Source organism: Mycteria americana, chromosome Z (genome assembly GCF_035582795.1).
Source record: "Mycteria americana isolate JAX WOST 10 ecotype Jacksonville Zoo and Gardens chromosome Z, USCA_MyAme_1.0, whole genome shotgun sequence".
Lineage (NCBI taxonomy): Eukaryota > Metazoa > Chordata > Aves > Ciconiiformes > Ciconiidae > Mycteria > Mycteria americana.
This window is the reverse complement of record NC_134396.1, coordinates 2,950,289-2,966,441: the sequence shown is the minus strand read 5'-3', so window position 1 is coordinate 2,966,441 and position 16,153 is coordinate 2,950,289. Positions and strand designations below refer to the sequence as shown.

General features: G+C 51.8%; 1 protein-coding gene across 1 annotated transcript in view; it reads right to left on the bottom strand.

Moving 5' to 3' along the window:
- Window positions 1–797: 797 nt before the first annotated feature.
- The window catches only part of DNAI1 (dynein axonemal intermediate chain 1), a 152,891-nt gene continuing 137,535 nt past the window's right edge, over window positions 798–16,153 (bottom strand). The window contains exon 20 of the mRNA XM_075527484.1: window positions 798–965. Within this exon, the coding sequence (XP_075383599.1) occupies window positions 861–965 (105 nt within the window). The 3' untranslated portion in view covers window positions 798–860. The remainder of the gene's footprint in view (window positions 966–16,153) is intronic.

Genomic DNA, 16,153 nt, shown 5'->3' with positions numbered 1-16,153 from the left:
GGAGACTTGCCACCACCCCTGCCTGGTTGAACGAGTGCCTCTGGTCCCCAGTCCTGGCAGCTGAGTGCAAAGCTCCAGCGGTGACAGCCCGTCCCTGCTCATCAGCATGCAGCGAGGCCACCTTGGCTTCTGCTGCCACCGCAGCCACGTAGCAGCTAATCCCTCTGCTGCAAAGCACCGGAGTGGTGGGAAGGCTCTGCAAGCCCCAGCGCTCAGCCGTTCCCGCAGCTGCGGGCTGGGCAGCGGCAGCCGAGCCCCACACCGAGCCCCCCTGGGGAGAGGGGAGCTGTGAGCATCCTGAAGCTGGTGGCTGCAGCTGCTGTGATACCCTGTTGGCAGTGATGACACGTCCCTCTCCCACTACCGTGGGGGGTCAGGCCAGGTCCCCAGCCACCCTCTGGCTTAGGCTGCCACCCCAAAATCCAGGGTCCTGTGCATGGCTGACCCCACAAATGGCTGTAGGGCTGCAGCTCAGTGCTCAATCTCTTTGGCCACGGCTCACGGTGCGACTGGCTGCTGTTGAGCTGCAGCTCCGAGGTTTCGCTAGGGCTGGCGGGACCAGCCCTCACCTGCCCTCCATGGGTCTCTCACCCAGTGCAATCCCGGCCAAGGGTGCGGAAGAGCTGAGGGCTGTGCGGCTCTGGGGGACCGAGCACAGCGAGGTCTGCCTGACCCCAGAGATGACTGCACGCCGCGGCTCTCCCAGCACCTCTGTTTATTTGTCCGGGCACAGAGGCAAAGTGTTCCCGCTATGCAAAGAGCAGGTGGCACAGGGCACGCAGCTTGCATGCCAAGCAGCCACTGATCAAAGCTGGGCTTGTTCGGCCAGCAGCCCCCGGCAGAGCCATCATTCCCCCCGCTCACTTCCCTGCCTTGCTCTCCGGCTCTCTCATCAAGTTAAGCAGCTTGTCCAGCTTTGCAATTTCCACCTCGGGGCCCTTCTTAACCTCCTGGCCTTTCTTCTCCTGTGAAGAGAGCAAGCAGGGCAGAGCTGTGAGCAGGGAGGACCACGGGGATGGGGAGGGGTCTGGCGCAGGGAGGGATGCTGGGCTGCTGTGTCCCAGCTCGCAGCCCTCGCCGGGGGCTGATCCACAGGGGCGTGCACCTGCCTGTCCTGGTATCTCAAACCCAAGTTACCATGAGATGTGTAAAAGTCCCCATGGGCTGGGGAAGGCCAGTAAGGAAGGGTCACACAAACCCTCTTTTGCCTCTCTCCACCCAGTCCTTCTCAGCCCTGTGGGACTGGACAGCCCTCTAAGCCCCCCAGCTTTTCCCCTGGGGAGGCATGCATGACTCCCAGGGCAGTCACAGCTATGCAGATGTCCAAAACGGTCCCACCATACCCATTCCACGCTGGTGCTCCTGGGGAGAGGCAGCCACAGGAGCAGGGATTGGCCCTTTTGCACCCAAATGTGTTTCCCCAGGAGGGCAGGCGGGTGCTGAGGGCCCCTAACCCGAGGGGATAAGTGAGTCCCAGGTGGGCCATTAGCTTGTCACTGAGGGTCTCTTGCCCCTGGGCACACCCCAAGCCTCCCCATGGCATGGCCTGTCCCTGTGTCTCATTGCATGCTGCTATGCCAACCCCGACACATGCCCCAGCACGGGCAGCGAGCATGAGCCCTTCCCACAGCCCCCCCAGCACCCGTCCCAACCCTCCCAGGGGCTTGCTCCCCAGGTGCTAGAGCAAACTGCCAGCATCTTGGGAAAAATCACATAGCACGAGGGAAATAAGCCTGTCCTGTTCAGTCCTTGTTTGCTTGGGAGCAGCAGGAGCTTCCAGGCCTGGTGGAGGACAACGTACCTGCTAAGGGCACCAGTGCCACCCAATGCTTCGGGCAGAGCGTGTCCCCACAGCTGTGGACTGCAGGATCAGTGTGTTGCTCTCATCGGAGCTTGGGGGCTTTGGGAAAGTGATAGCTGGGTTTGGGCTCTCCAGATATATCTCATGGCACACACACAGCTGCAGCAGAGGAATTTTCCAACCTGCATTCAGCCCACCAAGCCCTCCTGCAGCTGAGCATCTACCCCGTGGTGTTCCTCCAAAACAGCATCCACCCAGTTGTCACATCCCATCGCTCAGTGCTGCCTTTTACTCGCAGCCTTCCCCCTTGCCAGCCTGCTGGCTCTCGCCTTGCCTCTGGATTTTTGGGAGTCCCTGCTCCCGGGCTGAGAAGCTGCTCTGTGCCCAGCATGACTCTGGGCACCCCAGAAAGTAGATGCCAAGCACGGGCGAGCAGGAGGGCTGGTACCCAGTCTGACAGGCAGGCTCAGGAGAGGTGGCAAGCAGGTCCCCAACACAGTGGCACAGCAAGGGGGAACATTACCAACCGGGCTTGGACGCAGCTCCTCTAATGGCCCCGGGTGCAGCAATTACAAACACGTGCCTTTCCTTTAGCGCTGGAAAGAAATGCCAGAGCACAACGAAGAGGAAGTGTAGGGCTGCAGGGATCTCGCTACGTTTCTCTAGCAAACTTGGGCATCGCTGAAGGTGATGCCCACTGGGAAAGAAGTCCCCAGGAGACCCCCGGGCTGCTCCCTAATCGCAGCCCAGCACAACCCTGACAGAACAGAGGTTTCCTTGGCTGCTGGAGGGCACAGCTGGGGTGAAAGCAGCCCCGGGGAGGGAAACGGGGACATTTGGAAACCCCTCTGCTCCCAAGAAGACAGCTCCCCTCCTCACCCGAGCACTAGGACGAGCCAGGGTTGTTTTTATTTACCAAGTCCATTGATTGCATGCCGGGACAGTGCTGGTTTGTATTAACACCACTAAGTGAGCAACGCCCTTTGTGGCTCTGGTCCGGGCACTGGTAGCGATGTTTGTACTAATGGCCCACGTCACAGCCGAGCATCTCTCTGAGTGAGAGCGTTGGGATAAACACAGCTGCTCGGGGTATTTCGGGACTTAGCTATTACTGCAGAAAAGCTGCTTTGCTGTCTGATGGCATTCAAAACACCCCCTTTGTCACCCTGCATCACACACAGCACCATACACAGGCCCTTGGGACAGGCTAAAGAGGCAACTGCTTTGCTCAGCCAGGAAAAGGAGATGCTGAAGCCATCTCCCATCAACCTACCTCCATCCCAAGCCCTTTGTTCTCCCCACTGGTAGGGTTAGGGAGGGTCCCTGACTGATGCCCTCCAGGTAGTAAGGCCAGGTCCATGAGGACCGTGTCTGAGCCTTGCTGAAGTCACCAGCCACAGGCAAGGCTCAGCTCCTAGTTGCCAAGCTGTTCCTAAAACCTTAACTTTCACACTAGCTCGGCTCCTTTGGTGCTTCTGAGCAAGCTGCAACAAAGCCACACGCAAGCCTGTAATGAGCCGTAACCGAATCAGAGCCCTAATTTAACACCACATAACCAGGCAAGCAGGATGGCACAGGGAAGGAAAATTATAATGTCCTTTCGGGGGCACTGGAACGGAAAGTTTCGCTTTATCCCTCCATCTGCTTTTCCCAGGGCGACTGTACGTGTGAGCCGGCTGGGCCGCTGCAGGCTGGCTGACCGCACCGCCACAGCACCCGGCATCCGCCTGGATGCACACGGCAGCTTCCTACAAACCCAGGGGCTTTGCCTGCGTCAGGCCTCCGAGGAGCAGCCCTTCTCGGGGCAGAGCTGTTGCAATTTCCCGGATCGCATGCGATGTGGGGAAGCATTACCTCTGCGCGTGGCTGCCAATGGGCTCTCCCTCCCAACAAATGCCAGCTGTGGCCAGCTGTGGAAAGGGAACTCACGGGGCTCTGCCACCCGGCATGTAGCTGAGCCTGTCCTGTGCCTGCATCCTGCTTACACCACATCCACGGGACTCATCGGGAGCTGAGAGGGAGCTGGGGCAGAGCATCCCCCCCATGGAGCTGACAGATGCAGAGCTGAGCTTGCATGGGAGGTGTGTCCCTGAGGAGCTCATCGAACGGGTACCGGAGCCGCTCACAGCAGTGTTTGCATTGATTTTATTGTTAACAGTTCCCAGCAGGAGAGCAAAATGCTCTTGGCTCAAATGGTGACGAGGGACGTGCCAGGAAAGCTCATGGCAGGGGCAGAAAAGGCGCTGCATGGGGATGGACTCTGCCCCACTGACAAGGCATGACCCCTGGGAGGTGAGATGAGGAGAAGACCCCCTACATGTCCCCATGCTGCTGTGTCCATGGTCAAGTCCCGCACTGAGCTCACGCTCCCTTTCCCTTATGCCTGGGCTCCAGTCCGGCTCTCCAGGCAGGGAAACCGAGGCACCGGGGCTTCTGGCTCTATCAGCAGTGTGGGCACAACTGCTGCAGGACCCTTGATGGTCCTCTCAGCCCCAAAGGTGAGTACTGAAGCAAAGCAGGAGGTGGAAGATGGCTGAGGTGGAGCCCCAGGGGCAAGGGCAGGGCGAGGACAAGGATGAGGATGAGGACAAGGATGAGGATGAGGACAAGGACAAGGATGAGGACGAGGACTGGCTGTTTGAAGACCCCAGATCGATCTCCCTGGGAGCCCCAGCCCCAGCCCTCCCCGCACTGGCACATACTGAACACTACATCCAGGGTATGGGAGTCATTTAAACTGTATTCTCCGCGTCTTGGCTGATGCCTTCATTCCCTCTCTGAACAGTAAACTGCCAAGTTAATAAAACTCTCCCACAAAAGCCATGATGCTGGCACTTTTTTTTCCCCCATTGGTGGAATAATCATAAAACATCTGCTGTAAGGTTTCAATTAAAGAAAGCAAAACATGTTTATGTTTTAAAGTAGCAAGGAAGTCAACCATACCAACACAAACTTCCCTGGAAGCGGAGGGGACCCTTCCCCCTGCTGAGTCCTGGCCAAGGGGCACAGGCCTGGCTCTGCCCTGCTGCCATCATGACACTGATAGTCCCAGTCCCTGCCACTCCTGACAGGATGGGATTTCTGGGCACAGCCATGCTGGGACAGGATCTGGCCACTTTACAAAGCAGCCCAGTGACCTAGGACACCAGCTTCCCATGCAAAAGGGGTTTAAGCTTTCACAGACTGATTTTGAAGCTGGTGAGAAGCTCCAAGAAGCCACCAAGGGGGCTGCCCCAAAATCCCATCCTTATTATCCTCAGTGGGAAGGGGGACTCAGCCTGCCAGGACCTCAGAGCTATGTTGCTTCTGGAGAAGACTTTTTCTTGTTCCTTCTGCCCTGCTCAGGGGTAGGTCGAGGTGACACCTCCAGGGTAAGGGCTCCTCCATTAGCAAAACATGCCAGTGACGGGTCCGGCGAGTTCAATGAATGAAAGCAAAGAAGACACTTCCCTGGAGCATTTCTGTTGGGAAGACCAAGGAAACCCAAACTCCTCATGAACACAGCAAAATTTTGCTCACTGGCTCCCTGGGCCACCAACCAAACATGCATCAACGGGTGTGTGATATGACCTGCAGTCCTGAAGCCTTCCAAAACCTACCCCGTCATGGTGCTGTTGCAACCCAATGCTGTTATACGGCAGGCGAAGCTGGAATTATGCTGAGTGGGGCATGATGTCTGTGCCAGGACCACTTTTGGGCTCTCAAGAAGCCCATTTACATACAGAAGCAACATGCTTATCAACCACGGAGAGCCTCAAGTCACACTCACAGCCTGATTTGACAGCGTTGCTCCTGGCCTGGGGAAGGATTAGCTGACAGACTGGAGATAAGGATTTAGGCTTATTTTGCTACTGTTTGGAAATAAATGACGCAGGAAATGTTCTGCTTGCAGGGAATGAAACCGGCAGAAAAGCCCAGGAGACGGCTGGGTCATTCACGTGTCAGCAACCACGCAGGATTACTAGCCCCAAAGACGCTCATCCCTCCAGCTTCAGCTAAAACCTGTGCTTTTCAGGGCAAGCACCTCTCCTTGCTCCAGCTCACATATTTGACTCAGAGATCTCTGCTAGCATCTGCACCAGACCATGCCAAGGCGCAGCAGGGCAGAGAGGTCTTGTGGCCCCAGGTGACCTGCCCTTGCTTGCTGGAAGTGCCCTGTGAAGCCACTGCAAAGATGCAGCGCTGGGACCAGCCTGTGGCTCAGCAGCACACATCTGCTAGTAAGGGCATGGGACCAAAGGCCAGTGACATCCAACAGGCAGGAGGTGCAAACAAAACTGGATCAGACCTGGAAGGTGCTGGGAGTATCACTGGGAATAAATCAGGGGGAACTGGGTGACACTCAGGGGACGTGGGCAGGGATCACTTGTATCTAAATGGTGAGTACCTGCCTGCAGCACGCCATAGGGCTGGCTGGCTTACAAACACGCATGGGAGAGGGGAGCGATCACTTGATGGAAAGCACAGGCTCTGCAGCAGCAGAGAGCTAATAGCAAGGTCAAACCCTCATCCACGGCCGTAAGGGAGGACAGCCGTGCTCTGCCGGAGGCTGGCTGGGACCCCACACCCTTGCTCACCCCACTCACAGTGTTCTCTGGCCAAGCAAAAGACATGCACACAGGAGGAGCCAAATCCTTCCCCATGGGTTTTGGCAGCCTCCGGCAAAGCCATGGAGGAGTTTGGCTTTTGCTTTCATGCTGATTGGTGCCCCAATGCAATCTCTACCGACGCTCAGCAAGGAGCTTACGAAATACTAAACAGCGAGCCTCCAAAGCACGTTGTGGCAAGTCGTGCTAACAGGATTTAATGAAGCATCATCAGTGCCCTCTGAAAGCACTCGCTAGCTGGCCTGATCCGGCTATACAGCCTGGCTGGGCACGGGAAGCTGCTGAACTGCATCGCCCATCTCACAGTGACCGCAGTGCGGAGCCTGGCCTCACTGGCCCTGGGCAGAGGGGAGCATGAGGAGGGGGCTGGTGGGCACCACGGGGTGCAGGAAGGGCCAGACCAGGCTCATCTAAGGGCTAAGAAAGGCTTAGCACCAGGCTCTTCTACTTGGACCGCCAACAAAGCGATTTGGCTTCCAGCCATGCTGAACATTCCCTGTTCTAGCTAACTCCAGAGCCACGAGCAACCTATCTTACACACCACTAATTTAGGCACCTAAATATAGCCATAAGAAGACCACATTTAGCAGCCATGCATGAAAACTTCAGTGAGCAAGGCCAAGCTGAGCACAGACAGGGCCTGTGGCGGCCCCCACAGTTCCTCCGAACTGGACATTACAATGACTCGTTAACTCTTTCTGAATTTATCCCAGTACCAGCCACAGAAACCTACCAAAACCATTTAAAACAGTTGGTCTTCTGCCTTTTCCGTATCTGACACTTACAGGTTCAAAACAGGGATGTGGTCATGATCCTCAGTTCACATATCACAAAAAAAAAATCTTTAAAGTGAAGGATAAATTTTAAAGTTATCCAAAGATATTATGGTCTGAAATGGGCCAAATGAGCAAATAACCTTAACTCTGCCCTGCAGAGATGCTGTGATTAGGAAGCATCAGCAACAGGCTCTCTGCCCCTTCAGGAGGTCACACTGGGTTTTACCAGCCCTGGGACAATTTGGCCCCACTCTAACTGTAAGTAGTGTGTGTGTGTGTGAGATGGAGAACAGCTTTGCCTTCAGGCATCATTACCCTTGGTCACTGAGACAAGCCAACAGCAGCTGAATGGAGCAGCCTAGTGAGAGATAAACTCCTCACAAGGTGCATGGAAAAGATTTTCAGTCATATCAGCTCACAGATTTACTGCTAAGCACTGAGAAAAATCATTGTGTGCTCAGTGTGCAAGATAATTACCCTCCCCTGACACACAGAGGCTCCATAAAAGGGCTGGAGTGAAGTAAAAAGCTCAAAAGCTTTTGCCTCCAGCCCAGGGGGTCCTGGTAGTGCAAACCACCGTTGGGATAAGGACAGAGGGATGGGAAGCCCTTTCCTTCACCTCCCTGGGAGACAGGCAGTGCATTCCCCACCACCCTCAAACCCTGGATCCAGCCCTACTGGGTTCAGACTTTCTGCAGTGCTGTCGGGCTCTTCTGGGTGGGATGGATTACTTTAATTAGCTCTTAGCAGTGCTCAGTGGGAAGCCCTGTCACCCAAAGCCTGCCCACATGCCATGTGTTATAACGGCATTGAATGGAAAGGCTGGTGGGGGCATTAGTGCCTGATGTGGGATCTCTCAGACCCAAGTGGTGGGGAGGAAGGAAGCGAGAAGCAGGTTTTAGTTGAGATTGTCCACACAAACCACTAGACAGGCGGTACCTTGGCTTCTAGTTTGACTTCAAATATTGCTGCAATTCCAGTGAAACCCAGACACCAAAACTCAATGCAACCTAAACATGCCCAAGCTTCCCCAGCTCTTGTGCCTACCATGAGGAGCCGCATCTGCAGCACCTCTTTACTTGGGCTGACAGACCTGCAGCGAGAGGCTCGGGCAGAAACAGCACCCACGGGCATGTACATCAAACCCATCCAAAGGGGCAAAATCAAGGAGATGCCCTGTGGTGCGCAGGGATCCCAGCAGTCTTAAGCTGCAGCCCTTGATGCCAGCTGGCAGGTAGCACCGTCAGCCACCCAGCAACATTTCTTTATCACTCAGCATCTCTTACTTTTTTCTTACTTCAGCTTTACTATAGTGTTTTTGCACGACAGCTCAGTAGGCTGTTATGGATTAGAGTTTAATAAAAGCAACGAAACATGGATGTGAATGTGCAGCTCCTACGATACTTTGGTGCTGCTGTTATCTCACAGAGCATAGCATCTCATGAGAGATCATTTGCAGTTGTATGAACAGTATATTTTAAAAAGTTGCAATTTTTCCAATACCTCTTTCTCTGGCCACCACTGTTAATCCCCTGCGATCACCTTTTAACTGCCTTAAGAAAGTCCAGCTGCTGTTTTTCTCTTAACATGGCACCTTCTTTAAAACTTTTGTCATGCCAGTTTTTTAATACAACTCATAAAAATATTTACATAGGAAACGTATTCTTGTTTGCTACTAACATGAGAGCGTGTGAATATACTTCACTCTGGATAAATACAAGTACACTGGAAACTGAGTTTTGCTATAAATAGAAGTGAAAATAAACGTCTTCACTCACAGATGCCCCATACTTAATAACATTAAATGCCAATGGCACGAAAGATGTATTACAACTGATACTGTTCTGCTTACTGAAAGAGCTCAGTCTGCAATTTAATGTCAGGTGACAGTGCTCTCTCCCTCTCTCCTGCTCTCCATGACTTCAACTGAACTCAGGGATGCTCCAGAAATAGCACTAGATATTTCAACCGTGTGAACAATTGTGTCATCTCGACAACACATTCTTGTGTGTAGGTTTCATTTAAATCACAGTGTCACCTGGAGCAGGGCTAGGAGGGGTTAGCCCACTAGTCTGCCTTGGCCCATGGTGGGAGCAGCCACTTTTAAATTGCTTCTGACAGATGTTTGTCCAGCACTTGACCCAGTCCTTGGGGAGCCCAGCACAACGTGCCCCGAGCAGTGGATTGTCAGGGTCTGCTCCCATCACCTGCATGGCCATTTCTTTTGAAAACCCCCAGGGACGGTGCTGCCAACCCATCTCCTGGTGATGGCTGCCAGCATCTCCCACTCACACCCAATTAAACCCTTTCCCTAAGCCTTTTCCTGCCGTCTTATAACCTCAGTGCACTGCCTTCCCTACCCTGCCAGCCCAGGACCTCTTTAGGGGTGTGCACCTCTCTGCATCTCCCTGCTTCCGGTCTCTCAGCTGGCCACATTGTCCTTGCTGCTCTCCTGCTCCTCACATTCTTCAAGCCCTGTACCCCAAACTGGAGCTGAGGCCTTTGCACTGCTAAGCAGTGCAGCAGGATCAGCTCACGTGTCCTGCTCACCCCCTCTTGCCTGGGCTCTCCACTACAACACCTCTGCTATGGCAGGGCATGGCTGGCCAGTGAGATCTTTTTCTGCTCCCCTCCTCAGTCGATTATTCCCATCTCCTTTCCCTCTCCTCCTATTTTGCCTCTGTCCTCACCAAAGTGCATCCTGTTTACTTCAGACCGTGTCTCCCATTTGCCACAAATTAAATGACTTGCACATCTTCTCTCCACCTGCTGCACAGGAAACAGCCAGGCAAATGATAAATGCCGCACAAACACTCCCAGGCCTGGAAATCAGATACACTATTAGTCTGGACTATGTGGGACGTCACGCTAAATCGCATCAGCTACAACTGAGTTACGCTGTAGCATGCAAATCAGGGCTTAAAAGGGGTGAGCAAGAAGCTGGATGCAGGACAAGCGTGGGAAATCCTGCAGCTAGAGCTGTTGCTCTTCCCCAGGATCCAACTCTGTTACAGGAGCTGAGAAATCCCTTCCTGCCCCACAGACAGACAAGGCTCAGCTGTAACCCACCGCAGTGCCCCTTTACCCTGGGAGCTCCTGGTTAGCAGCTTTGCTGGTGTCAATCCTCTCCTGAAGATGGGCTTGGCACAGTGCTGCTTGGTGGAGGATGCTCGTCACTGTCTGTTGGGACATCTCCTCTCTGAGCCCACACTGCCTGCACTGATGTTGAGGTTGTGTTACACATTCCCTGTTCAGGTTCACAGTGACCCAACGGCACTGGACTGTCCATAAGGGTCTGAGTAAGACCTGTACAGAGAAGAAGAGGATTCATCCTGGCCCGACTGCAAATGCAGGGCCCAAGGACTGCATATCAGCCAGAACCAGACAGCATAAAACAATGCTCAGGGAGTGCTCCTCTGGGGCACAGGCACCCGTGGAGCACCTCGCTTCCTTCTGGGAGACACTGCCAGCGGTGAGCAGATCTGCCCTGACCTGATCAACAACTGCTCTGAGGGAAGCAACCCAGGGCAGACCTGAATATGGGCTCCCTGGCACACAGTGATGGGGATGGCGATGGGGCTGGAGTTGGGGATGCTGCTGTCCCATCAGCAGACCCAGATGCCACATGCACTGGTGACCTGTCCCTACCCATGTCTCACTCTGGCCATGCCACCCAGGAGCATGGGGTCTTCCGGGTCCTGTCTGCAGACCAAGATGAAGCGCATTCTGGCTAAAAAGCAGATCTAGAGCCTGTGTTCTGGTAAGCTGTCCAGGAGGAAGGCAGTCATTTTAATGACAATCCAGTCTTAAGATGCTGATCTGGCTCCAGCCCAAGTCTTTGTACTAAGCTCCTTGACATCCTGTTTAGAAAAGCATTATTAAAATCTAATTGCTTCATGCATATATTGCTATTTTAATTATAAGAGAAGCAGAAGAGAGATGCGAGCAGTAATCAATCTTGCTGATGCTAATACCTATCTGAAGCGGGAACTGGCCATGGTAAAAGCCAATCCAGGATCATCTATGGAAACCAGAGGGATATATTGCTAGTGATTGTCCGTGCTGCCAACAGCACATGGCATATCTATCACAGCGTGGCCAGGGGTGGCCTCCCTAAACTGCTCTTTGCTTTGAGTCACTGACCAGGATGCTGCACCTGAATTAATTTTACATGTTCACTGCTGTGTCTCTGTTGTATCAAAATGTAATTACTTCAGTGCCATAGACCAGTTAAACCCATCTGCTTAGCTGGCTGCTGAAACTAATGGAGCTTCTTTGCAACAGAGTGTTGCAAAATAAAGGCAGGCTCGGAAGAAAACAATGTAGAAGTCGTTAAGGTCCTTAAGGAAAGCACTTCCCAAGGTAATCTCTCCGTGCTCCGCAAGTCCCACCAGTACCAAAGACGGAACAAGGTTAACCAGTGGCTGACAGCTTCAGCAAGACAGTGGCCAAGCTGGCAGAAGCAACTATCTGACAATTAATTGCAAATTTAAGGACTAGAGGGAACCTGTTAGCAGAGGTCAACTGAAGCTGATGCTCATGCCTAACACTAAGTGGACAGATCTGCTACATTAAGAGAACAAGAGTGGTACAAAGCCTGTCACCTTACTGAGGCTGAAAGCCTCAACTCTGTAATTAGTCAGAGTATGATAATCTTCTTCTGAGAAAATGCAATCTACATCATCAAGGCCCCATTCTTCCATCAGCTGGGCTGAGCTCTTGGGCTTCTTTAGACTTCCATCCTCGTTGTCATCTTCCTCTTCATCCTTCTTTTTCTGTTTTGGTTTTTTCTCCTTCTTGTCCTTCCATTTTTTCTTCTTCTTCTGAAAGCAAACGGCCTGATCCTCATCCTGCTCTTTGTGTTGCTGGAGCTGGGACAGAGGGACACGGCTGGGCTGCCAGGCAAACAGCCAGCATTTGTCCTGGAGGGCCCTTGGAGGAGGTATCTCCTTGGTGGAGATGGCAAAGATCTTCCCATATCTGGATACCAGTTCTGCCTGCAGATTCCTCCAGCATGGTCAGATCATCATCTCAGGAGGGGTCACTTCTTCCTAGGCTCTCCTGTTTCCATTCTGATCTGAGTCCAGGCACAGATCCTCCTGGTATTGTCCTGACATGAGAAGCTCCCTGAAACCCAGATGGGTTTAATAAAGATGGGTTTAATAAATGGGTTTAATAAAGACTGAACAAGAACCTGGTGATGTTCTGAAAGTCCTCAAGATGATAACCAAAATTGTTCTCCACCAGCACAGAGGAGATGCCTAAACTGACTTAGAGGAATGGTGAAAGCAATTGCTTTGTAGAAATAATGTTGCCTCACCCCCCTATATCCCACTGCTTCTCCTGCAAAACAGTTAACCATGTGTGCCCTGTGCGTAAAGCACGCTGAGATGCAGACACCACGAATGCCAGGACATGGTGGTTTCTCCAGGCACTTTGCTGATCATGCTCTTCCCCCTCGCTGCGGGGGAGTGCTCAGCATCATTTGAGAGCTGGGTGAAACGCAGCCCAGCGGGGGATGAGCCCATTGCGCTGCTGCACACCCGGCACTGCACAAGTGCCTCGGCATCAAGAACAATCCTGAAAAGAGATGTTTTCACAGCTGGCAACCAAGCAGGAAACAAAAGAAAGACAGAAAGGGACCACTTGTGCTCAGAAAATTAAGTCCAAATTTAATTCCAGTAATTATACTTTCATTAACACCCTATTTGCCATAAAGATGCATAAAATCCCTAAGTGAGAGCTGCAGTTGCTCCAAAGGTGAGAAGAAGGTAACTGGGGAAATAGTGCCAGCCTCTCCCTAGCCTGTAAAATCCTTAAGAAGCATGGATCATTGTGAATGGTTATTGTTCATAATTTAAATTCCCCAGCAACCATCTGTAAATGTGCCAGCAATCCAGCGAAAGCACCAGAGAACCTGTAACAGAGCTGATTTATTCCAGCAGCCCCTGATTTAACCATAGACAAATGCAATGTTTCCTATATGACCATCCGGGGCTTGGATGCTATTGTGGTGAACACAACATGAGCCAAACTCTCACCTCGCTCCCTGCTGAAATCACACCACATTGCAGGCATGGGATTACCAACTGGGTTGGGCTCATTAATGTAACTCTGAGTCCTTGGACCACAGGAACTTGGTCCAGGTTCTGCACTGAAGCAGGATCAAGCACAGCTGAAACCAGCCCTGGCAGATGTTTTTGGTACTTTGTGAAGGTCTTCACTGAATTCACCTCCTTGATTTCAGTCCATCTCTCCAATGTTTCAAGGTCATGTGGAGGTCTGATGCAAAGTTTTTCAAAGTTCTTGTGACCCTCCATGCCACCAGGCACCCTCAAGACTTTATAAGTGGACCCTCTGCTAGATCATCCAAGGAATGAATGGGAAATTTGAAATGCCAGTGAGGACACCAACCAACCCCCCAAAACCAATCTGCAGACTGGTCTGGGATGTCATCCCAGTTATCCCACTGATAACTGCTCTTTTGGGGTGATTTTTCAGCCTGTTACTCTTCCCACTTCTGGCATAACCTCTGCAATGTCCTGGCTTAGCTCGGCCATGCACTTGTCATGTGACTTGGCATCAAAAGTCTGAAGAAAGGCAAGTACACAACCACAGGAGAAGGTATGCTCAGGAGACACAGGGAAAGCCAAGGATGGCTACAGAGGCTGAGGGTGAGAAGCACACTCAACCCCTGTGTAATGCTATGGCATAAGAGTAGCTGTCAGTCTAGTAAGAAGCTTAAGTGTTCAATACTTCTTGTCATACAATGGATAAAGCTTCAGCAGATTGTCTCCAGAAGGCTGCAACACAGGCAGGCAGCTCCAAGCCAGAAAGTGCTAATTAAGAAACACTAGGTGAGGGTTAATGAAAGAAGCTTTGGGAGGTGAGAGGTAGCGAAGAGGGTGAACCCCTCTCACCTTCTGTCCCCAGTGCTATGTGGTACCACATCCTCAGTCACTGGAAAAAAAAGAAAGGAGCTTTCTAGGGAGGAAAGCAATAAGATAAGGAGATGACAGCTGTGCTGGCTCAGTGCTTCTGTTCTCTGCCCCTGGTGATGAAAAACAGACTGTAAAAAGTCTTCATTTTCAGCTAATGGATAGGAGGGTTCCAGTTTCACCTATAGAAAGAGAGGCAGAAGGTAGTTCAGGGGCTGAACTGAGATGTTAATAAACCAGACCACATCCAGCAGAGTCTAACAGCAAGATGGCTGGGAGCTGGAGGACTTGCACTGGGGAGACTCTAAGAGAGCTGGGCTTGTCCAGCCTGGAGAAGAGATCGTTTTGGGTCACCTAATAGGAACCTGCTAGCAATGAAGAGGAGGATATGAAGAAGACAGAGCCGGGCTCTTTACAGGGGCATGCAGCAGGAGAATGAGGCACAACAGCCATAAACTGAAACAGGGAAGCCTCCAACGTGACACAAGGAAATTTTTCTCCACAGTGACAGTCAGCCACTGGAACAGGGCTCTAGAGAGGTTGTGGGACCTCCAGCCTCGAAGGTTTTCAAGATGAGCCTAAGCTCTGAGTAACCTTGTCTGATCTCAGGGTTGACCCTGCTTTGAGCTGGAGGTTGGACTAAAACCTCCCAACATCCCTTCCAACCTGAACATGCCTGTGGCTCTGTGATCACAGGATGCTCTTCACCACCAAGTGTAAACTGAAGGATGAGTTTTGCAGCTCTACCCTACTCTGCTGTTGTACTCTTATTGCAGGCAGAGTTTCTAAGCAAATGTTCTCTTAACCACTGGTGCAGAGCAATCCAGCCCTCAATGGGGCAATTCCCAGTTCCTGGGGAATGCTGGCACACTGTAAGAGGGGACAAGCTCCCCAGCACCTTCCTCCCAGAGTATCCAAAGGTCGAGGAAGCTGTACAGACTGGTTTGAATGTTGGTATTAGAGGGGTAAAGAGAGGAAGAAGGTCTCCCAGTGAAAAATGACAACCAAGAAGCACTGGAGAAAACCCATGGAGAGCAGGAGCCTGGGGCAGACAGCTAGAGGACCAAGGAGGAAGCTGGACTAAGAGTCCATGAGAGCTGGCACCCCGGGGATCAGAAAGTGAGGACTGTTTCCCCGTGCTTACTGACAAGTGGGAAAACTCCAACCTGACATAAGAGGGGAGCTTGTATGATCCCAGGCATGTGGGGTACGTATATCTTTTCCCACTAGGCTTATTTCAATGGCAGAAAAAGGATAACATCGATTTAATGTCAACCCATGCTCGCTGTTATTGTAACACCTTGTTGTCTCTGAGTGTTTGAACAAAACAATTCCATTGTTTAACACATAAGCTAATAAATAAGCCAGAATCAAGAGAACTGAAGAGTTCAGGAGTCTGTAAATCTCTTCATATAAGGCTACCTGGCCTGTTCCAAGTTGTGATTGCCTCTTTATAAAAGCCATGAATCTCTCTATAATGCTGCCTGTCAATCCCAGATAATTTCAAAATCAAAAGCAGAAGTAGATTTAATAGATTTTAAGCCCAGAAGGAACTGTTATGATTCACACAGCCTCAGTCAGTAAACTCATCACACTAATGACTCCTCTTGGAGCTAAAGCACATCTTTCAGTAAAAGACAAGGAGTTTTGACCTGAAGGAGTTTGAGGGATGCGGACAAGCTAGTGCCACACTACATATGTGTGCTCTAGACCTTGTTTAATTTGGTCAGCTGCCAAATCCCATTATATCTCCTCCTAATTTAAAGAGCCTTCCACTGTTGTGAATCCCTTCCCACGCAGCTGCTTTAAGCTGAGATCAAGTTATGGCTTAATTTTTTTGTGAGGCCCTAAAAAGCTCCTTGAAGTTATGTTTCCCAGACCCTAGATTAACCCTTTTGCTCTTTCCAGACTTAGTTTGCATTTTTCATCAATCAGTCAATCACCTCCACCGAAGTGCCAACCCTGGATGTGTGCTCTGCAGCTGGCAATGGATTTACCAATGTTGCTCCCAAACACAGGGCCCTGGTTTCA